Genomic DNA, 22,824 nt, shown 5'->3' on the forward strand with positions numbered 1-22,824 from the left:
AGCCCTTAACTGTGTGTGTGTGTTTGGTGTCTGGTCCTGTCACTGTCGCTGGGTTGGACCTCCTGATCCTGCAGGATCAGCTGTGCTTGGAGCACCCAGCGTTTGCCTCTGCTTGGAGAAGGTGACACTGCTGGGCTCTTGGAGTGTAACCAGGGCGCCCTCCCCTTACCCATTTGCAGTGTCACAGGGAGTTTCTCTGTTAAAAAAAATGGAAAATGTAAAGTGAACACTAACCACATTGCAAATAATCCTTCTAAGTGGTTGGTGATACAGATGAAGACACCTCATGGTTTACTAATCAGAAGGCAGAACAAAATTAATAAATAATTAAATGAATTCCATGGTTGCGGGGTGGGGGCGGACCAATGAAAAGAACGTGGAATTACAGGATGATCTCGGTCGCTGCATTTCAAACTGTCTTCTACTTTTGCTTCTTCAGGCTAAGCTGAGCGGGGCTCTCGAAAAAACAGGATTGGACCGCAGGAAAAAACGAAGACAAACGTTTCTGTCGCTGCAAACGCCGGGAGGGAGGGTGCGAGTGAGGCAGGAGGGGCACGACACTGCTCGTGTCCCTTTGTTGGAGCCGCAGCAGCCGGTGCAGCGGGGAGCGCGCCCGAGGGCGGACCGGCCGCTGCCGGGAGCGCTCCCGGCCCGAGCCCGCGGCTCCGCCTCCCCCTAAAAATGATGGGAAAGCTCCGGCCCGCGCGGACCCGCCAAGGCACGGACGGGGTTCGAACCCGTGATCTTCGGTTTACGAGACCGACGCCTTACCACTTGGCCACCGCGCCTGCGTTAAGGGCTCCTCCCGACGCCCTTCTATCGCTGGCGCCACTCCCGCGCGCCCGCCCCCGCCCCGCCCCCGGCGCCGGCACCTGAGGCGCTGAGGGGGCGGAACGTGTGGGAGGGACCGGGACCGGGAGCGGAGCGTGGGCGCGTCACGCTCTCGCTGTTTCTCCCTCTTTCTCTTTTTTTTTATCCGTTTTTCTCCCTCTTTCTCCCTCTGTCCTTGTCGCTGTCCCCGGGAGCTGCGGGGCCGTTCCTGAGGGTACCGCCCTCTGCCCGTCCCGCTCGCCCTCAGCGGCCCCGGGGCCGTGAGGGCGCCGTGCCCGGAGATGGCACCCGGGCGGTGCAGCCGCTTCGGACCGGTCAGGACACCGGAGAGAGGGGACAAAGCGGGACTGAAACTTTCCTCCCCCGAGAAGAGAAGCAGAAATGCGAAACGTTGGGATAATTAAATGGTAAATGCTAACTTAAACGCACTCGCTAGCTGGTAGCTGTTCCCTCCAAAAACTCACTGTTTGGAAACAAAAAAGATACTAAAATACATTTTTTTTTCTAGATTTCGTCTCCTAGATTTTTACAAGTGTGACCCGAAAGCAAAGCTTTTAGTTTTCATTTAATGTTTGTGGGTTTTTTCTGTGTTTTTTTCTTTTTTTTTTTTTTTTAATGTTACTTTAATGGAGATTCCTTTAAATTCTCCATGAAACTTCTGCTGAACACCCAAGTTTTATATCCCTTTTGGTTTTGGTTTGGGTTTTTTTTGTGGAAGAAGCATGTGAACATGTTACAGAGGTACCTTTGTAAAGGTCGAGATCAGAGTTGCTAATTTGGTGGTCCTGTAAAGCAGGTGCATTAAAAAATTGATGCAGAACCAGAATAGTTCTGTTTGGAAGAGACCTTCAAAGGTCATCTAGCTGAACCACCCTGTAATTAGCAGGGAAATACTTCTGTATCCTCTTGGGATGTTCTTTGAACTCTCATCAGGGAAACTCATGCCTGATGGCTTGAGTGCATGAACAAGTTTTCATGCTTTAAAAGTTATCATTTGTCAGCTTCTCTGTGATAACTCTATGCTGCCTGTGTTGGAGCAAACAGAGCAAGTTGAATTAGTTGCACCTGCAGTGAAAGGTGTCACATTACATTACTGGATAGTCAGCCCGTGTCAAGGTTTGCTCCTACCGTGGAATAGCTGTCCCAAAGGAGATGAGTCCTATTTTCCAATCCCTACAGACATGACTGATGGGCTGGCCAAGTAACTTGCCATCACAGTTCCTGTGCAGCTCACATATATTTGATTTATTCATGCTTTTGGATCTTTGTGAGGTGAGAGGTAATTTTGTGGTGGGAGAAGCAAAGGGGGCTGTTTGAATTGTTTGTGGAATTCGTATGAGTTTTATCTCTTCAAATACACTACATTTTTAATAAATGCATTTGGTTGGCATCAGAAATAGTATTTAATGGCAAAAAAGCTTCTATTGATCAAGTTCTTCCTTAACTGTATGGGGAGATGGAAACTTCAATTTGAAATCATAAGGATCTTCTGTGTAGATTAGGAGGAAGTACTTGATTTGGTTTACAAAATTTGGCTATTCCCTAAGTTCCTCACAGTGTCTGGAAAAATTGTTTCTATCTGTCTAAACAAACTGCTGTTTAATGGTGATCTGATTTATCACAACAATAATTTATATAACTAAAAATGCAATTTTGATTTAAAAAACATGTAATTGCCCTTCTGCTGCCTGAATACTTTTGTTTGGAAGTGTCTTTTATGCTGGTCATTACCCTTGTTTGAGCTCCATGGGAAAGCCCTTCCTCCTCATGCTGAATTCTCCTCATGCTGAATCCTCCTCGTGCAGTGTTCTCTTCTGACACAACCTTTTTTTAAACACAACATGACCTTCCTAAAGGAAAGTCTTTGGAAGACTCCATTGCTGAAAGATAACATCAGAGATTTTGTTGGAAGGAGAAAATAATCACCTGTTTTTTTTTTCCTTCCTCCCCTAAGCCTCACTCATATGAGGTGGAGGTGTTGCTTTAGGAGAGTCTTTGATGTCTGTTTTCATGTACAAAACCAAGCCTTTTGACATATCCCCCAACTCTTCTGAGGAGATCCTGGGGAATAATTGTATTTATGTAGATTTGGTGCAGCTGAGTTTATAAAGATTTGTTATGGGATAGCTGGGATGCTCCTCAGTTAGCAATTACTTGAGCTTACACTTTGTCCTGGCTTTATGAAAGAACATTTCTGTTCACCAGCTTAACTTTTAATCCACAGCAGTTGTCTCGGAGGGGCTCAGGAATGATGCAGTGCTCTGGTGGAGTGGCCTCACAGTCCTTCATCTGCAGGGAAGGCTGGAGACGCTTCTTCAGGTAATTTTTTACATGAAGGGAAGCATTTCTTAGAGTTGGTACATTTTTGGACTAACACTTAAAGGCAAAAAACCAAACCTTAGCTGTTGGGTCTCAGGTGCTCTAGTTGGTTATTTTGATTTTGGATTAGGAAGGTCTCAGTAGAAAGAAACATCAATGACTTGAGACAGTACAAATACTCTAAGAAATGTATCACTGGCAACATTTGTACAATACACAGCAAGCCAATAGGCAGCAGTAAAGAGCATTTAATGTGGTACAGAGTAAAGACAAATGTGAGGATGGCCATCTGTAGAACATGTTTTAATAAACTGGGGTTTTATTGAAAACCAGGGTTTAGCCTGTGGGAGAAATTCACTCAGCATAATCTCAAGTTTTATCAGACCTTGTTTTGTGTTTACATCTTAATACTAACACGAACACAGTTTGGGAGGGAGAGCTTTGTGTTTGTATTTCTTTGTAAAACAATCAAAACCCCAGACTGCCAGTTGGCACCAAAACAAGTGCCTGTTATACTCCAGCTGGAATTTCTGTAATGCACAAATGCACAGTCCAGAAGTGCTGCACTTGTTTTGCAAGATTTGTGTTCTGTGTGTGATGGCTGAAGGTAAGTTAGTGGCATATACAGCCTACAAACTTTTACAATGGAGAAAAGGTATTTTATGAAATTTACAGAGCATATTAGTAATTTTTAATTTGTGCAGCTTTAGTGCTTTATGGGTTTTTAATATTTGACCGAGTTCTGATGTCATCAGTGCAGAACAGCCTCTGAGGAAAGGGTGGGTGATCAGCACAGGGACTGCCCTCACAAGGGGAAGTAAATATTGAAATGGAGCATGAAAAGAAGCTCATGAAAAGAAGCTTGTGCAAACAGCTCACAGCTCATTCTCCTGAGGAAATGCATTGGGGTGTTCTTGAGCACAAGCCCAGCAGAATGCAGATTGCAAATATGAAATCCCACAAACCAGCACATCTTGGAAACCTTGGAAGAATCCAGGAAAGTCGTAAATTGAAGTGCAGGACAAGGGGGAATGGATTCAAACTGGGAGCAGGTTTAGATGAGATATTAGCAGGAAGTTCTTTACTGTGAGGGTGGTGAGATGCTGGAATGAGTTGCCCAGAGAGGTGGACGCCTCAGCCCTGGAAGTGTTCAGAGCCAGGCTGGATGGAGCTCTGAGCAACTCGGTCTAGTGGGAGGTGTCCCTGCCCATTGCAGGGGGTTGGAACCACGTGGGCTTTAAGGTCCCTCCCAACCCAGGCCATTCTATGAGTCTATGTAATGGTACTGCTTAAAAAAACCAAAGTCCAAGAGTTCAGAAAATCTCTGGTCTTAGAGATTTTGGCTCCAATTTTGAAGAGAAATCACCAAGTTTTTTGAAGTTTGTCTAAGTGCAGATTTCATTCTTTCTCCTTTTTGTGAGAAAGGTACTTGGAACATAGGCCAAATGTTTCAGACTCATAAAAGAATTTTTGTTCGTTAATATTAATGTTATTTTTCACTTTTAAGTAACCACAGACAAATGAACACAGTTTTCCTTTTTTATTTGAGACACTTAGCAAAAATGCTGAAATATCAAACATTTCCTCAGTAGCTACAATATTGCCACTATGTACAAAATATTTGATAAATGTAGTACACATATAAAAATACAGTATGCATTACATATATACAGTACAATGTGCAAAACATATGGCATTCAAACGTATGGAATTGATTTCAGGGGTGCAAACAGCAAATACAAAGGCATCATGGTTTCTTATAGAAAGGCAATACATAAACTGACGCCCTGATTGCCATAATTTGCATTTAGTAAAGTAGTGCTTAAATGAAGAGGGCCCCAGAGACAGGTGTCTGTCTTCTTCTTTTCACAAAATGAGATGCTAAGACATAATTATGACCGTGAAAATAAGAAGAGGAACAGCTCCCGGGGTTAGCGTTGTTCCTACTGCAAGCAGTTCTGTGAAGGAAATCCTATCTGGAAAAAAGCCTGTGCTATTACTTACTACAAATTTCTCAAACAACAAAAACAAATCTGTACTGTTAAACATCAAAAACAGCTTTGAAAGTATCTACATCCTTGATTTTAAAAAAGTATGGGTAACACTTTTGGGGGTTTAATTTCCTACGCTTCAAAGTACAAAGTGCCTCCTTTGGCAATATAAATGGCAATGCTTTGGTTCCTATTTAAATTTTATATTATTATAATTTATTTTAGGCTGTCTTTTGAATATCTGAGCTGTATTTTTTACAAAAATAATGTGATTATATAGTTATTAACCATTCCCTGCTTTTATTTGAGAATTTGCTCTCATAGCTAGAATGGCTTTTTTTTTTTTTTTTGGCTAGATTTCTACAAATACATTTATGCACTTTTAACTTAAAAAGTCTTTATATTCAGTATTGGACACTACAGAATGATGTAGGTGTCTCTTTTTTGCACTTTACCTAGCAAACTGGTATAAAAGGAATATTTGAGATTACTTCAGGTTTTAATGGCTGCTCTTTATTGGCCATGTATGTACTATGTGCAACTCAGTTCCACATATCTCACATAAAATACCATCTGCACTGAGGTCTAGAAGTCGTCCAAAGGCAATTTAATAGACCACAATATAAAGGGTTTCAACAGAACATTTGCTGGAGATAAGTGGAAGAGGTTTTTTTTTTCCAGTTTTAATAGAGTTTGCTTTAAGTTTATAATACACTGAAGATGCCATCCAAATAATAATAATTGTTTACATCGGTGAGCTTTCCTGTGTTTTGATTACATAATGCCCTTCCAGTTCAATGGATTCTGTGATTGCATTTTCTCTGTCTTGAAAATAGTTCAGCAGCTTGTGCCTGGGTTCCAATTGTGGTGCCTACACTTTTGAGGCATCTGGATGTTTGAGATTATGTAACAGAAAAGTTTAATACTGACCACTCTGTTTTGATCATCACCACGTTCCCTGAACGTGACCCTTGTTGGTGAATTTAGAAATACCTGGGAGAGAAATGCCACTATTTAGTGATTCTTCCCAAAAGCTGTGGCCTCAGCTTTTTAAAGGTCAGATTTTGCAAGCCCACATTGCTGGATTACACTCCAAATTTCTGTAGAGAACAACTGCCATAAATTAAGTTTATTCTCAGGGAGAACTGCTGTATTTATGACAATGCTTTTGTAACTATTTATAATGTCAAACAGAATTTTGCTGTAAACTTGCTGTAACTGCTGCTGAATGGCACTAGAAGTGTGTAACAAACACCATTTCTGCACTGAACGCAGGACGTGACTCCTCCTGATTAACATCAGCCTTTAAAACGTGTCTGAGCTCTCTCTGTCTAGAAGTGTAAACACCAACTTTTGATTTTCACACAGATAAAATGGTGTTCTTAATTACTCTGAAGGACCTACCAAGACATTTGATAGAATGCATTCTGTTAGTACACTGCAGCCATTGCATGGCAAATGTAGTGCCAGTGCATTCCTTTGCAACTGTTCTCTTAATGAGAAATATTCAGTTCTGTGCAGTCAAACTGCACAGTCACGCTTCAATTTCTAAGATGTATTGTATTTGTGCTACAAAAATGTTCATGTAAAACATGCACACACAAAAGTCTAAGCAAAACCTATTTCTGCCATAAACAGGCATATACAACTATGGCAAACATATCACATTTCAGAACAAAGTCTAAAGCAAACCATTTTATATAAGGTTTAATACACAATTCTGAAATGTACAAAAAAGTAATCACACATTCCCTACACTAGAATAGTTGTACTTCAGAAACTAAAATGATCCCTTAATTTTTAATTTATTTTTTTTTCAAAGAGTAGAAAGCTACACTGTACTGCTAACAAGACAGCTCAACTGTTTGGGTTTATTTCTGCACATAGATTCCTATGGGTTAGTTAACATCCTACACTGCCAAGAACGATAGTTTGGTAGCAAGATGACTCTGCCAGTTTCAAGCTCTATTTACATGCACATCAAAAATGACAGTACAGTTGCTCTAGGTTAATTTGTCCTCTAAAAATCAATTTACTTGCCTCTTATTTAATCAGAAGGCAGGGTCAAAAAGGGATAATTCTAACCACACAAATGTGGTATGATGTCTGGTGTATCACACATAATAAACTGACAGTACTGCAGAACACTACATTTCATTCAGAGTTGTTCCAGAGTCCTTAATTCTTTTTCTCCTAACAGCTGAGGGCACTTAGTATCTCAGAGTGTTAGCTCCCAAGAGAGTATGGTAAAAAGGAATGCAAAAAGTTGAATGTGAGTGTTCAATGTTCTCGAAGAGTCCTAAACCATCAAAGCTTAAGGCAGACAGTCCACATGTAATACTGTACTCAAGTACTGGAGGCACAGCAAGAAGGAATAAGGAAATATGTCTTTCAACTTGGTGTAATTAAAATCTCCAGTGATTGTTTTGCTGTACTTACTTTCATATTGAAGTAAATCTTGGCCAGTAAAACTAGTGAAGAGATATAATGATTTAAAGTGCTGTAACTGATATGATGCAAAGATATGATATGGGGTTAAACCCTGAATCAGAGACATAATCCACTGTTTTATCTGAAGCCAATGGAATTCTGTAGTAGTAGTAAACCAGGCTGCATTGTATCTGGAGATATAAATTTGCAGTTAATTCCACAAACTTTTTGGCAATAGGATTTTGTTTGATGTTAACTGATTGTGTTTTTTAAAAATGTGATAAAGGTTGCTATATTGTTAACTGCTACTTTCTGGTTTCAGCATTTCTTTGATACATGTCATTATTCTAAGAAGGAAGCAAAAGCTTCAGGGCATTTGTTCATTCATTCCTACAAAACATTATTTTTATAGGTTAGTGGGGAAGAAAGAATGATGCAATGAGATCAGTTTTCAGACCAGAAAACATACCACGTTTCCCTGTTTCAGGAAACAGGGGACTGTTTCCTTTTATCTTAATTTAAGAATTCCCTAGTAAGAAATAATTCCAATTTTGTTTGATTATCGGCCTCCATCATCTATGGCAACATTTAACAGCTATTACCTGAGAGACAACCATAGAATGTCAAAGTATATTAATTCTATTTGCATTTTTTGCTCATCTTTCTAACTGCTTTCATAATAGACTCTGAAGACAACAACTGAGGGCTTTAAAAAAATAGTATTTTCATGTGCTGTGCTGTGCTGTGAGGTAAAAGCTTAATTTTTGCTATTATCTGTTTCAGGTATGAAATATGCCTTCTTATCACAAAACAGTACATCCTGATACTATTAGGATTCTCACTGAGCAGCTTCTCTGTTGGCTTCCCTGATGTTATGTAGTGGTAGACAAAACTGTTCAATAGATAAAATACTCATTAAAAAATGATGGTTGTCCTGTCAGTACTGTCCCCTGCAACTTGATCTCATCCTACAAACATCTTTTACTGGGGGCATTGGGACTATTCTTGCATAGATGCTTGCAGGATCATAGTGTACAAAAGCATTAATTAAACTTTTCTACTTCCTCAAACTGTTCTAATCTGCTGAGATACTGGATTCAATGATCTAACAAATATCCTCAAACACAAAGCAAAGTAGGATATTTATTTCCATTAGAGTAATCTCTTGTTTGAAGACCACTGTGTTCCCCTCTGTCCACAAAAATAAGCTATGTAATGTTAAAAGAGTATACAAATAACTGTCTGATATACACATTAAAACCTATCTATTTAATCCAGAGCATTGCTATAGAAAATTCAGTGTTCTCAATATTACCTGGCATAGCTACAGTGGATTTCTTGCAGTTACACTTAATATCCCTTTGGATGCAGTTAAATTCCTCCCTCATGATTAAAGAATGGGGGAAGTGTTTTAAAAACCACAAAACCAAAATATAAAAACAACTTGAACAAATTAAGAGATTAGATATATGAAATTTCACTGAACCAGCCAGTGCTTCTACTTGCCTTTGCCCTCCCAATGGATTCTGCCCCTGGCTCAGGCTGTCCACAGGAACAATGAAGTGCAGTGATTCCTCCCCCTCCCCCAGATATTTGCTCACTGTGTCAGTACAGACAGCTGACATCTCACTAAGTTTAGCCACGTTGTGTTGCTCATTTAAGCATTACAAAGTCAGAGACATAACTTCTTTCTTATATATTTGTGATGCATTTACCTTGGGGTACTTTTAATCAGTAAGTACAATCATCCTCTCTTGACTTGTGAAATACAGCTTTCAGAGGGCCCTGATCTGCATTACTGGTAGGTGCATAATGTAATTCACTGTTGTAAACTTGAAAATCAATAAGGAATCAGCTTCAAGCATTTGTTCTTCCAAACATTACTGTCTTAATTTCTCTGAACTGCAATCAGGATGGTATGATAATGGACCTCTGCTGTGAAGAGACTTGCAGGTCATGTTCTCATTGGCTACAGCTTAATCCCAGTGCAACTGTAGATCTTGTGGATCTAGAAAGTCAGTGGAAAACACGCTCGGGGCAGCAGAACTGAGAGGGGTGAGTCCAGATGAGGAGCTGGGCATTGTAATGTCCAGCCATTCCATATTGTCCAAATTTGTGTCGGGAAGGTCAAGAGACAGGCAAGAACTATTAGTGGTAAACTGTGGGTCAGATGTTTCCATGGGTGAATGAGAGTGATCTAAAATGCTCGAGTGATTAAGAAGATCATTCTGGAGGTCTTCAATTAGAGAAAAGGACTCTCTGTCCTCATTACTGCCTGTCAGTTGAGGAATTTCATTACCTGATGGTAAAGTTCCATCCAAGAGGGCTTCAAGTTGGTTTTCCAAACTTATAGACAGACTGGTGGTTGGTTCTAAGGACACAGGAGGAGGGGCCATTTGGATTTGCGGAGGTGGACGGGATATCACTGTATTCACTGGCATTGTAGTGATGTTGGCTGTTACTGGTCTCATTTTAGATATGGGAGATGGTTCTTCCTTTATTGGAAGGGAAATCTCTGTAATTTAAAAAAACAACAAACCACTGTTGAATTCAGAAAAGGTAATGACATAATATCCCCATGCTCACAACTTTCAGCCCCTCCTTGCCCACTCTGGGATGCATCCACAGCAAATGGAGTAAGAGTCACCCTGCTGCTCTGACACATCAGCCTTTGACAGGAACTCTGTGAACAACAAAGTATTTTAAAACAAGTTCCAGAGTTCTGCTTCTAGTAATACTTCAGCCAATTAGTATATGAATATTGATGAAAAATGGAACATAAATCCAGATTTAGCTTTGCCTCCTTCATGTTTATTGTTCTTCTGACAAACTAGAATAATCATGGTACCAACACACTTCCTTATTTAGAGACAAGTACCCAAACCAATTTTCAGTTTCATCCCTGTTAATACTGTGTGCACCTGGATTAATTAAAAGTCCAAGAGACCAACTCGTGTGATTAGGGTGCATTTATTCCCGATTCTAGAACTAAAACTACACTTCTGTCAAGAAGTTCCATGTAAGGTAGTGGCAGTAACAATACAAGGAAATAAAGCAGAAGTTCCAATTTATTCTTAGATGTGAATGAAGTCTAAAAATAAAACAGACCAGGATATGCAAATAAATCCTCTAGCACAAGGTGATGTTTCTGCCAGCAAAAATATACCTGACAATATATTCTGTGCTAGTTTTCCAAGCAAAAACCCACGTCCTTAAAACCTGTCAGAGCATCTATTAAATGGTTACTGAACAGACATTCTCACTCTCCTGAAATAGATTAGTAAACTTCATTCATGTCTCTATGTACTTCATACATACTTTTCCCAGGAACGTACCTTTGATGTTTACAGTTCATAAGATGTGGTTCTATTTAATGAAATTTTAGTATCAACATGCTTTAAACTCTTACCTTATTCTATTTGTTTTATAATTTCAATAAACATTATATGGACTTGCTCAACTTTTCCAATGTTGATAAAATGTGTCTGTGCTACTCTAAGGTGTTACTTTAATCATTTGAATGCTGTACAGAGTATTCACTTTGCAAAGGTCTCCCTGAACTAATTTGCAAGCAGTGAAATTCCACAGCAGGTTGACTCTATGAGTTTTGGTAAATCTTTTCTTTAATTGGTACTTATTGCAAACTTTCAGAAATTTAGCTTCATCCAGGCCAGATAGCTTCTAATTCTGCTCCCTGAAGGAATTCTTTGTTTGACTGTAGCACTGAGTTTTTATTACCAGATTTTAAATCTCTACATGCCACAGTTGTCCATGAGCTTACCTCCACTCTTGATGAGAATATCAAACAGGTCATCCATCTGCTGACTGTGTGCACTGGAAATCTGGAGTGCAGGAGGAGAACAGGGTTATTCTCTTTCATGCAGTATTTTTTCCTAAGCTGATTGTTCCTGGCTTCTCTCAATAGTACATAAGTATAACTTATGATCAAGACTAAAATGCTTAATATGCAATTGTCAATCTAGAAAACAGAGAAGGAGTTTGGAGAGACACTTGTAATCCCTGTGGTCTGTTTAAGTACAAAGGAATAGGAAAAAAATCTGAAAAGCATGACCAAGATTTAATGAAGGCAACCCAGAGGTGCAGAAAACCCAGAGGAAAATTACTAATCCTGTTTTGTACTAGGGCAATAAAAATTGCAGGACTTTGGGTGGTGCACCCTGAACTGCTTTCCCTCACAGATAGTCTGTGAATGGCCATCATGTAAGATACATTTTACTGGATATGTTTGGGTTTTTTCCCAATTTGTAATTTATGTTCCTTTATTTTTTAAAGAGGGGGTAAGCTTTCAGGAATTTCTTATCTCTGTTTTAAACATCTCCTGATCATCAGCCATCTCCTGAATATCTGATTCTATGATCTGAACCTTAAGCAAAAGGTAACAAAACCCCCCACAAACCCATTCTTTCAATACCAGGTCTAGAAAAAGTGAAAACTTTTATGAAGGTCTCAAAACTAAAACTGTTTTAAAACTTGCTCTAATATAAGAATAATGAAATGGGAGTTGTGTAGTTAAACACAGTTATGAAAATAATAAGAGGGTACGTTAGCAAATCTTGACACTAAATTAAAACAAACCTAAAATCAGCGATGGTTTTGATAATTCTAGAGAAAAACAATGTTTTTAATAGACTAAGCAGGAGCAAATAACAACCTCACGGTGCGGTGTCTGAATATTGCGGGTCTGCTTTATGGCCTCTTCGTAACGAGGAGGATCTTTTGTCTTGGACACTGTGTTGTTGAAGAGGGGCTGCTGAACAATGTAAGGCTGGGCTTGGGATGGAGAGCCAGGCTGTGAGAAACAACAAAGTCAGGACTAAATAACATGCTTCAGGGAATGCAAGGTGTGTCAAGGGCTACAGATTAGACTTTGTCACCCCCACTACATATTAGTGTAGGTAATCAGAGGGATGAAATGAGAGTTTCTGCCTCACACATATGCACATTATAAATATTATTAAAATCTACAAAACGTTCTTCTTTGAGTGAACTGCAGTGTACACACACTCATGTTATTTAAGAATAATAACATAAAACTGAACTGTACAGAACATTGTGGGGCTGACCTTACCTTACTGGGAGCAGCAGGTCCATTCTGCACAGGGGGGACGTGATTACCACCGGTGTGAATGTTAGAGTTTGATGCTTTATTAATAAAAGATTGTGACGGTGTTGTAACTGGTGCAGTCTGATAGGAAAACACTGCATTTGATGTGGTAGGTGGAAAAACCTGTAAAGGATTAACAGATCAGTCTTAGACTGTGGGTTTAAAAAAAAATTAGTAACATTGGGTAAATAACATCAATGAAAACTATTTCTTCTGAAGTACTTGCTTGCTTAAATTCCCTGTTAAGTGAATGTTATTTATACTGATTTTCCCCTCCAATGCAGTAATTTGTAAATCCACAACAACTGATCTTTGAAAGAAGCTCTGTGCTGTGACATGCTTTCATTCACTGATAACTAGAAATATTTTCCTCTGATTTCCCAGGAAGCATGAGGAAAGGGTAATATAATTTTTCCAAAATACATTCCAAAGACTATGGAACAGTTGAATAGCATATCCATGATTTCCCCACCTAGTGGACAGTCACTAACATGAACTTATTTCTGGCCCAATACAAACTGGTACATGTATCCACACCTGTCCTATGGGGCCACTTTTAAGACAGAACAATTGGTTTGTGCCAAATGGATTGAACAAGCTGTCTGAAGGGTACTGATGCCCACGGAGTGCTGTTCCCCTTTGCTAGCCAGCTCTCCAGAGAATGGCATGGCACAATCATTCACCTTCTAAGATCAATTCTTATCTGGAACTAGAGCCCGAGCAGAAGCAGATTAGGTGACACTGCACAGGTACAATCCCCAAATCACAGCAGAACATGGGATTCATGAGGCACTGGAATATAAACTTGGAAGGCTGAGATATTCTGTAACACTTGCACAACATACTGTAGCAATTACCCTCTTCATCTTGAATTTCAATTATTCCTCGAGGCAGGCTGAAAATCCTCCTTGTCCTAAGTAATATGAGCCCTATAATCAATAGCACTGATAAGGAAACAATAAAGGTCCAAATCTAATCTCCAAGTTCCTAATCATAGAGGTCAGCCTGGAAGAGGCTCAGAGGAGGAGAAAACCTTTTCTTTTGTGGTGACTGGTGCTGAGGGGTTGCTATCAGTTACCATATGAACATGACTGGATTGGTACTCACAACTGTACACCAGTGCTGATGAACATCTGTTGGAATGGGACATTACAGAGCTCATTGTTTTGGGTAGAGAGGAAGAGGAGGATCTCTCTCTAAATTCCCTGCATTCCTCAGGAAGAGGTATGGTGGAGTTTTGGCTCACTGGAATTGCCATCCTCAGTATCTGAGTCCATAGTTTTCTTCATAAGTAAGGATGAAATCAACAAGGAAAGTAAGAAAACTAAAAGGAACTTCTATAAAATAATAAATCTCTGAAGCCACAGGTAAAAGTTTTCTCTTGAGAACTGCTTGTAAGACTTCTATTTTGAGCCAATGGCAAATAAGAGGAACTGACTGGAATACCTGGTACTCCACTGGTACCAAGCATGAGGAAGGACATAGTAAGAGCCATGCCCTAAGAGTGCCATTAAGACAAAAAGTCTTTAGACTTATGTATTTATTTGCAACTGAAAAACAGAGTCCTAAAAAAATTTTTGGAAAGAGAAGTTAGAAGCCCATTGTATCACACACAAAAACGTGGTACAGGTGTTAGGTGACTTGCTCATTTATATATAGCACAGATGACACATAAAAGATTCTAAAAGCACTGCCTGGAATTAGATTACACAACTATTTATCTTAATGCTTACTGCCATCCACAAACCTTTCTGACTTGCTGGGTCTGACCGAGTGCGTGCTGCGTGCTGGGGTTTTGGTTTGACTGTGGAGTGTGCATCTGAGGTGCTGGTATTTGTGATGGGGTCTGTATTCCAGCTTGTGATTGAGCCTAAAGGATGAAGATAAAATATTTGCATTATTTGTATCTCACAGTAATTTACATCATGTAAAAATCTATTGCACTAATTATGCAGAATACCAATAGCCTGTATTCTGGGAAGGATGAGCCTGAACTGTGCACAGGAAACACAACTGTTACTGTGTTTGGTACTGGTGGGTTCCCAGCCAAAAGGTGATGTTTATTTTGCCAAGAGAGTTTAAGAAAGATAAAGACAAACTGGAGAGTCCAGTGGATAGCAATGAAAACAACAAGGGACAGAGATGGCACAGATCAGTAAGAAAGCACTATAAGAGCTGCGTTTGAGTAACTAGAAGACAAAACTGATGATGCAAGAAAAAGGTTGTTTTTAAGATGATCATAGTAACTTTTAATGGGCAGTGAAAGGCAAGAAGTGTGTCTAGCCTCACAAAAGACAAATTCAGCTGGTAGTGGAAAACCTTCTGGAATATCAGTAAAGTAAAATACCAGAACAAGCTGCTTAATGTTCTTACAGAATTCTACCAGGATTTTAGAACAATTCAGATGGAGATCTGGGTGTGTAGATCTTGCACTGTGGACTGTGGGGCCCATCCCCAGCAGAATTTTCCATCCCCCAGGAGGATTGCTAAATACAATGGTGCACGTGCTGCATCAGGTCTCAGCCCACAGTGTGCACAACAGCCAGGGACACCTGGAGCTGAAAGAATACTCTGCTGGCAAAGTAGCCAGGTGAGTGGCAGGGGATTTTATCCAGTTATGTCCCAACAGAGCCACTGGGAAGTATCTGCTTACTTCTACCTTAGACCAACAGCTTACACTGTTTCAGCTTGGTCAGACTACTTTTATACCTCTGCATTTATAACCTGTCTTGGTTTATGCTGCATTTATTCACTGTGATACTACCTATAATCAGCCTAGAAATAATATTTGTGTAACCATGGTTTCTTTTTATAAGTCCATGGGAGTTCTACAGCCTGGCATTCACATGTTAAATATAATGAGCCATCGTCACAGAAGGAAGTTCACACATGTTCTGCAAACATGTATACCTCAAAATAAAGTACTGGGATCCTAACTCTCTATTACAATATGGAGGTAAAAAAGTGCTGGGATATGCTGATATAAAGCAATTTGTGCATGGAGGCATTACCTGGTAAGACAATTGCTTTTCAGGAAAGAGTATCTTGGAACAAAAGTTGGAAAGAAAGCAAGTACCAGAAGCAGATATGAGGAGAGTGGCACTTATATTTTTCTACTCTCTTCTCTCAAGCAGAAACAGGCTAAGCCTGATTTTTAAGTTAATCTTACAAGCAGTACATTTACCTACTTATACTAAATTACAAACTAGTGCCATGCAGTTTACATGATGAAAAACAGAAACCCCCTTACCTGCAACTTGATGTTTCCAACTGGTAGCTGCACTGCAGTGGCAGAATTCGGTCCCTGGATAGACAGTGGAAGGAGCAGCTGTGCAGTTCCTTGGGTAGTTAATAAAGCTTGAGGTTGGGCAACAACTGCAGTTTGAGGCTGCCTCTGTGGATTAACATAAAACTGAGAAATGGCATTCTGAGGTTCAGCTTTGGCCACGGGTATCTCCTGCTTGATAACAACTGCCTTTTTGGCAACTGGATTCTGGCCACTAGTGTACACTGACTGTCCTAAGGAATGGCTGGCCACAGGTATGGATGGACTGGTACTCGAGCAGTCAGCAGGAGCAGTTTCATCTTTGACAGCAGCATTGAACTGCTTCTGTTCCAAAGCAGCTGAATTCCCACATGTCTGAGACTGTTGCTGTTGTCCCCGTTTTTCAACCTCAAGTTGCATTTTCAATACTTCCACAAGTTTTTGCTCTTGTTCCAGTTTCCTTTTGAGCTCTTCAATCTGTTTCTCCTTCTCTTGGAGCTTGCGGTCCTTTTCTGCCACATCCAGCTCTATGGCTGAGATGGTGCCGCTGCCGCGGCTCTGGCTGTCGTCGGTCAGGTTGGCTCTGAGGGGGGAAGTGCTCAAGAACTGTGAGGGTGACATCATGGTCATCATTTCTGTGAAAGTATCGGCCATACTCGTGTCATCTGTGCTTAGACTCGACTGTTCTGAGGGAGAGGGGGATATAGGCAAAGGAGAGCTGATGTTTTCAGTATTTACTATTTTGCTGCCCGGTCCAGTAGATGTTTTTTCTGCAGGGAAGCTGGATATCGTATTAGCCACTGGTTTATTTAGTGTTGCAACAGGAAATGCCACAGTCACTTCCCCGGTGTTACCTGTGGCCCCAGCAGAAGTGGTTACTGTCACAGAGGTACTTGTAGCAACCCCGTTGTTGTTGAGATCTTGGTAGCTCTTCAGACGCTCAATGAGATCTGTTTTTGTTCCAGACACTGGCAATCCCCTCAATTTCAACTCCATTTTAAGTTCTGCTACCTGAAATAAAATAAAGTATGATAATAAAAAAAGTTTTAAACTTGCTGATACACATTCTACTTTATTACATCTCAATAAGAAAAATCATTTTTTGCTAGTTATTCCACCTCTGGGTTCTGGCAGCATGCATGATCCATGACCACATTTCCGTGACCTGCTACCTACTTCACTGTTTAAGTGGCCAAAATCTTAGAAGTGTTCAGTTATACAAAGAGCAGTAGCAAACTTATGATGATTTTTAACAAATGTTCAAAATGGAAAAATGCACAAAAAGCTCCAGTTCTGAGCTAAGAACTGGAGAAGCAAACCCGTAGATGATGGCAGCAGTGCTGCTGATAAAAGCACTGAACCCCTTTGCTACACCACCAAGACACACAGATCTGTTTCTGAGAAACTTTATCAGGTCAGCTGGATGATTCAATAGACCCATCAAACACAAAAGGCTCTCCTGCTAATTAGCAACCAAGCAGTTACAGCTATGTGCCATCTGGGTTTCTTTTACAAACAGTATAAGGAGTCAAAATTAATTTCTGGTAGAAAAATGTTCTGTTTTCCAGTAAGCTTTCAGAAAAAGCAAAGTGCAAATGTGTTGAGTGTAAATTAATTATGTGCTTCAAAATATCAATTAAAAAAGAACAGTCACAATGACTGGCTTCTGTTTATGATGAACATACAGCACAGCTAACTGCAGAGTTGGGCTATATGTGTCTTAGAGCTACCTCTAATAGAATAAAAGAACCTCAGGAATATTTCAGTCCTTAGCCAGTCTAGAATTTAAACTGGAGGTCCTTGTGATTTGGAAATGATGAAAAATCACAGCAATACATTTTACATCTCTAAAACTCACAGCAGTTTTCTGTGAAGTAACTCTCTACCTAGCAATGACTATCAGCTGTTTCCCCCAGTCTGCTCTAAGTTTTCTGTTTTCCAGCAATTCATTTCTGAACTCTTAATCACAACTGACTTCACTCATTCCGTGGTAAAACCACCACCACATGATCTTCCAAAACTTCTGGGTTTTGTCCCTTCAAAACTAAAGCAATGCTCATTCCCATCCCTCCCAAAGCCAGCCCTTGGCAGGGAGGAAGGAATGAAGTGCCCACTAGATGTCCCTACCCCGCTGCTCAGGCTTGGCCTGTCTGTGCTGTTCAAAGATCTGAATCTTTAAACTCCCACAAGATGCTTCAGCTTCAGTTTCATTACGTCCCTCACAGTATGATTTCCTGTTAAAGTATTTCTGAAGGAACAAAATCCTATGCAATGCCTTCATAGAGCAGTTTAAACAGTTTACACAGTTATTTATAACTTCAAGAAACTTCTACAAAATTTAGTGTTCATTTTCAGATGATGTGTTGAACTCTGGTAAGAAGATCTCTTCTATTCTCTTTTACTGGTGTTATTTCTGTGTTGGCTTTATAGCACTGACCTCTCTGAACACGTTTTTATTAGGGCAATTTTAATTTATACTGCTTAACTAAACCTCTGCATTGATACACTGAAATTATCATGAGGAAACTATTGCTCCAGTGTTTAAATCTGCCTGGGCTAAAACGGCACATGAAGTGAACCTTATAGTTTACCCAAGGGATCAAAATGAGGTACCTATACAATGTGTCTGAAATCCTTCCTCTTCTAATTCTTTGGGAAAGAAATGTCATTTCTAGAACATATGCATGTGAGGAAGCTCTATTAAATATTTTAAGTTCAGAAGAGCTGTGTATGAAAATCCTGACACTTATTCTAAACAGTTAGGAGGAAAGCACAGTTTTCATTGGTAACAACAACTGAGCACATTCTTGACAGTCCCAGTTTGCAAGTAATGCCCTACAGTAATGCCCAGGAATGGATGGATCCCTCTGATCTTTTACCTTCAAGTCGTCCAGGCTGGAAGGCAGAGGCCCAGGTTTCCTGCTGGGAACGCTGCTGTTCTGCCTGGGGGAGCTGGCAGCTGACGTGGGGGTGCTGTTGTTCAGAGTGTTCAGTGGCGTGTTCCCATTGTTACTCTGTTTGTCATTCAGTGGCCTTCGAGTAATAAGAGGGGCAATTATGTCAGTGCTAATTATATTATGTTTTCAACCAAGAAATTCTCAGTCTAATGTCTATCAAGCTAATGGTCAAATTAACTTTTTTTGCAAATACATATTTAACGTAAGACATTACCATTAAATGTAAGACAAACCAGACATGAAAACATAACAGAGAGTAGTATGTTGACATTTTATTTTCTGTGAAGTGTACTAATTTATGCTTCATAGTTTTGATTGTTGTCATAGTATCCCTGAAGGATACTGTGGACTGCAAACTCAAGTTATACAAATTAATCATCAGCTAGGACAATTACTAAGTTTTTTGTTTGGCACCAATAAAAAAACCCCACAATACTGAACTCTGTGTATCAACCCTACATACATGTCCAACATTCATACACAGTAAGGCAGTTTACTTTGAAGATGTATTTTTACCAGCTGTACTCAAAAGAATCTCGTACAAGGATCTCAAAGTAATGGTAAAAAAATTAAAAATGCCTTCATTTACACTGGGTACCATAAGTCAGCTCTTTTATTTGGTTCAGCTGATTTCTGCAGAAATGTTTCTGAAATGTCAGTAAATGGAACATAAGAAGCGTGGGTAAGCAGGCAGAAACACCACTAGGCCAAATGTTAGGATACATGGTAATTATAAATACAACCACAGATGGCAGCTTTAACTTTCCTAGCCTCACTTGCTGAGGAAAAATAACTGAGTGAAAACTCATTTAAAAAACAGTTGAAAGTCGTTTAATTTGGGGTTGTGTGACTGTGGCATGTTACACTTTAAGCACTTCTAGGAAATGACTGGTCTTAGATGATGAGAATGAAACTGCAGATAGTCAGCTTCTCATTCTGCTATGGGGTGCTGGCAGCTCTTTAAACATTTATTTTTCTGACTGCTTCTGCCTATAAATCAGCAAGTATACTTCTCACTGTTCAGTGCTAAAGATCAACACTGATGAGGAATCATATAAGCATTACAGATGAGGCTATAAACAATATACAGATCTTATCTAATTTAAAATGACTGTTATGTCTTATTGTAAACTGCAAGAATGTGTTTTGTGAAACTGATGTCAAAAGAAAATAAAGCCACAATAATAGGATGTGTCATTGTAAAACACACACTGTAACCTTCTCTTCTGCTCTGCCTACCTACGACATATTCGAATGACAATGGTGTCAAAACTTATGAGTTTCAAATATTCATCTCGTCAGAAAAAATGCATCTGACAGGTAAGAGGTTCTGTTTCCATGAAACACACAAAAAACTAGGACCACTTCAAGGCTTATCAGACTTCAGGAGTATTTTAACAAGAGAACCACCACATCACCTTGTTAAATGAGGCAAATAATACCCCCAGTGATGCACAATGCCATTTAAGTTTTCTTGGGTTCCAACGATCTCAACAATTGCAAACCACATTTCCTTGTAAAGCACTAAGCCTATAACTGATGTAAATGACTTTTCTGTAAAGGACACAAAGAATGCTTCACATACTTCAGTGGTGCAGGCAGAATTGTCTGGTAGTTGTAGTGTTGTTGCTGTTGGCTCAGGATCTGCAGCTGCAAAAACAGTTGCTGCTGTTGTAGCAGACGAGCATAGTTGGAGTCCATCTGTGGCTCATTTTTCTCACCTTTCTGATCAGGTGGAATATATTGATGATACTTCAATTTTTTCACCCTTGGCTTGGGTTCTTTACATTTCTTGCTCCGATGTTTATCATTTGGGTTCTTTGGGTGGGTTTGCTGTTTATGGATGGAAAAGATTGAAAGAGCTACAACAGATGTCATTTAAAGCAGTTATGCCTGGTGCAGAGATAAGGCACGCTGAGCACATTCACTGCAAAGAGCTGCTGAACACAATTATCCCTGCAAACCTCCCCAAAAGAACCATCTCCTATCTCCCAAACAGAAATGCTGTGTTGATCCATGCACATTTATTACACACACAGCCTGTTTTGGGGGATATCTGAATTTGTCATTTGGGTCCTGCATTAAGTAAGCTGCTACGAGTGCAGTGATTTCCAAGGATATAGCCACATTTATACTAGAAATTCACAACTAGAGGTCATCCTGGAAAATGAACTGAGCTCATTTCAGGTAGTTAGTAGAAGTCTACATACATATATGCATTACACAGCTGAAGATAGCAAAGTTACTGAAATGAAACATTACAGACATCTTGTAACACAACCCCCTAACTGTATTTGAAATGGTTTCCCGTGCTGCTGGCCAGGTCAGTGCAGAAAGAGAACTGAGCATGTTCTCCAGATATTAAAATAGAAGGATACAGTCACTTCTCTCATGCCTTCTGCTTATACATTAAATCAGCTAAGAAAATAGTTTTGGAAAGGGGGCAATGCTTTTCACCAGTTTGGTTACAGGTAGACTATGAATGCAAGATCCTATTAAATTATTCTCCATACAGAACTAGCTTAGAAGAGATTCATTTCACCAACAGAAAGTCGAAGGTCAGTACTGTCCTTATTCCTTAAAAATTGCTTCCATAAGCAATGTAATGCATAATTCTGCATGAAAACATCTGCCAGCTGTACTGTAAGGACCTCTTGGAGTAATGAGCTGGTCCCTACAAGTGTTACTTGACCTTAGCACACAAAAGCTTTGAGTCACCAACCCCGTGTGTCCCCTGACAGAAGTTAACTGTTAGCTACGGGCACTCTAACGTTACTCATGGACTTTTCCATTAAACACAGCACTGGAAAAGGACACAGATAATGAATGTTGCCCTCAGATGCCAAGGGTACAGTACCCACCTTCACTAAGGTTGGCCCAGGCTTTGCTGCAGAGACAGTGTTTGTGGTCAGGGTGGTGGCAGCAGTGGAACGTGTGACGTGCTGTTCAATTGTTGAGGGAGTTTTGAGAAATTCAGGAACTGGAGAGGTTAAAGGTGGATACTAGTATTAAAAAAATATAAGGAAAAAGAGAAACATTAAAAACATCCACCACCTGAATAACTGAAAAAAAGGTGAAAAGGTTAAGACAATTTACTATCATGGTAAATTCACAAAATATTTTTGGAAGGAATGGTGAAAACAGAACTCTTTCATGTACATGCCTACAAGTATTCTAGGAAGCACACTTTGGCATACTTCAAACATAGCAAATAAACCAGTTTCTTACCTTGACTCCTTAGTTTGCTAAGGAAACAGTGCTTTAACACTATAACTCTGAGGCTTTCAGTATTTTTTCTGCCTATGAAGTCAGAATCTTGTGTACACAAGGAGGATCTTAGCACCCAGACAAGTACTGCCAGATAAGCATCGCTTTCATGAAGGTCAGACATCAACTCAGGCAAACAAACTTCTTGTTTCAGCAGCAGGTATATTTTGAAGACACTGATTCCTATATATTTTCACAGAACCCCACCTCTGACTGCCAGGAGGTGCATTTCTGTACCTGACTGCCAGCACAAGTGTAAGATACTGTGCAGGTACAACCCAGGAGTTTGTTCCCTTGATGTTACAAACATGTGTGTAACTTCTTCCATAAACTTACTATAATTTCATATAGGCTTAGAACTTCATTATTACTTTTTTCCTGGCACCACTATACCTACCAGAAAACTCCCCAGAGTTTTCCTACATTAAAATCAAACTTTGCTCAGCTTAAATTTGTCATATCAATTTTTATTGTACTGAAATTGTTTTCTGATTTAAAACTTAAAATTTCCTTCTGTGGTGAATATCCCTCTAATGGGATATAGACTCTGTACATAAACAGATCTCAGCCCTTGTGATCCTAGACATATGAATGAATTTTTATTCTTTTCTCACAAAGACATTTTTCATTCCCTGATCA

General features: G+C 39.8%; 1 protein-coding gene, 1 long non-coding RNA gene and 1 other non-coding gene across 7 annotated transcripts in view; 1 reads left to right on the forward strand and 2 right to left on the reverse strand.

Moving 5' to 3' along the window:
- LOC135423038 (uncharacterized) overlaps positions 1 to 22,824 on the forward strand; it is an 87,097-nt gene that overhangs the window by 52,525 nt on the left and 11,748 nt on the right. Inside the window, exons 12-13 of the long non-coding RNA XR_010434684.1 lie at positions 440 to 1,238; positions 3,056 to 3,150. This is a non-coding gene — a long non-coding RNA (uncharacterized LOC135423038). The remainder of the gene's footprint in view (positions 1 to 439; positions 1,239 to 3,055; positions 3,151 to 22,824) is intronic.
- TRNAT-CGU (transfer RNA threonine (anticodon CGU)) lies at positions 717 to 788 on the reverse strand. The gene has a single exon. It is a non-coding gene; the product is annotated as a tRNA-Thr (tRNA).
- The window catches only part of MRTFB (myocardin related transcription factor B), a 70,818-nt gene continuing 52,669 nt past the window's right edge, over positions 4,676 to 22,824 (reverse strand). For 3 of the 5 annotated variants that reach the window (XM_064672816.1, XM_064672817.1, XM_064672818.1), the window contains 9 exons: positions 21,780 to 21,920; positions 20,504 to 20,751; positions 18,841 to 18,994; positions 15,947 to 16,972; positions 14,444 to 14,566; positions 12,661 to 12,819; positions 12,244 to 12,381; positions 11,353 to 11,413; positions 4,676 to 10,086 (listed from right to left, as the gene is read on the reverse strand). In XM_064672816.1, the coding sequence (XP_064528886.1) occupies positions 9,548 to 10,086; positions 11,353 to 11,413; positions 12,244 to 12,381; positions 12,661 to 12,819; positions 14,444 to 14,566; positions 15,947 to 16,972; positions 18,841 to 18,994; positions 20,504 to 20,751; positions 21,780 to 21,920 (2,589 nt within the window). In that variant the 3' untranslated portion in view covers positions 4,676 to 9,547. The remainder of the gene's footprint in view (positions 10,087 to 11,352; positions 11,414 to 12,243; positions 12,382 to 12,660; positions 12,820 to 14,443; positions 14,567 to 15,946; positions 16,973 to 18,840; positions 18,995 to 20,503; positions 20,752 to 21,779; positions 21,921 to 22,824) is intronic. The other 2 variants (XM_064672819.1, XM_064672820.1) reach the window with 1 other exon arrangement.

This window comes from Pseudopipra pipra, chromosome 16, assembly GCF_036250125.1.
Source record: "Pseudopipra pipra isolate bDixPip1 chromosome 16, bDixPip1.hap1, whole genome shotgun sequence".
Classification (NCBI taxonomy): domain Eukaryota; kingdom Metazoa; phylum Chordata; class Aves; order Passeriformes; family Pipridae; genus Pseudopipra; species Pseudopipra pipra.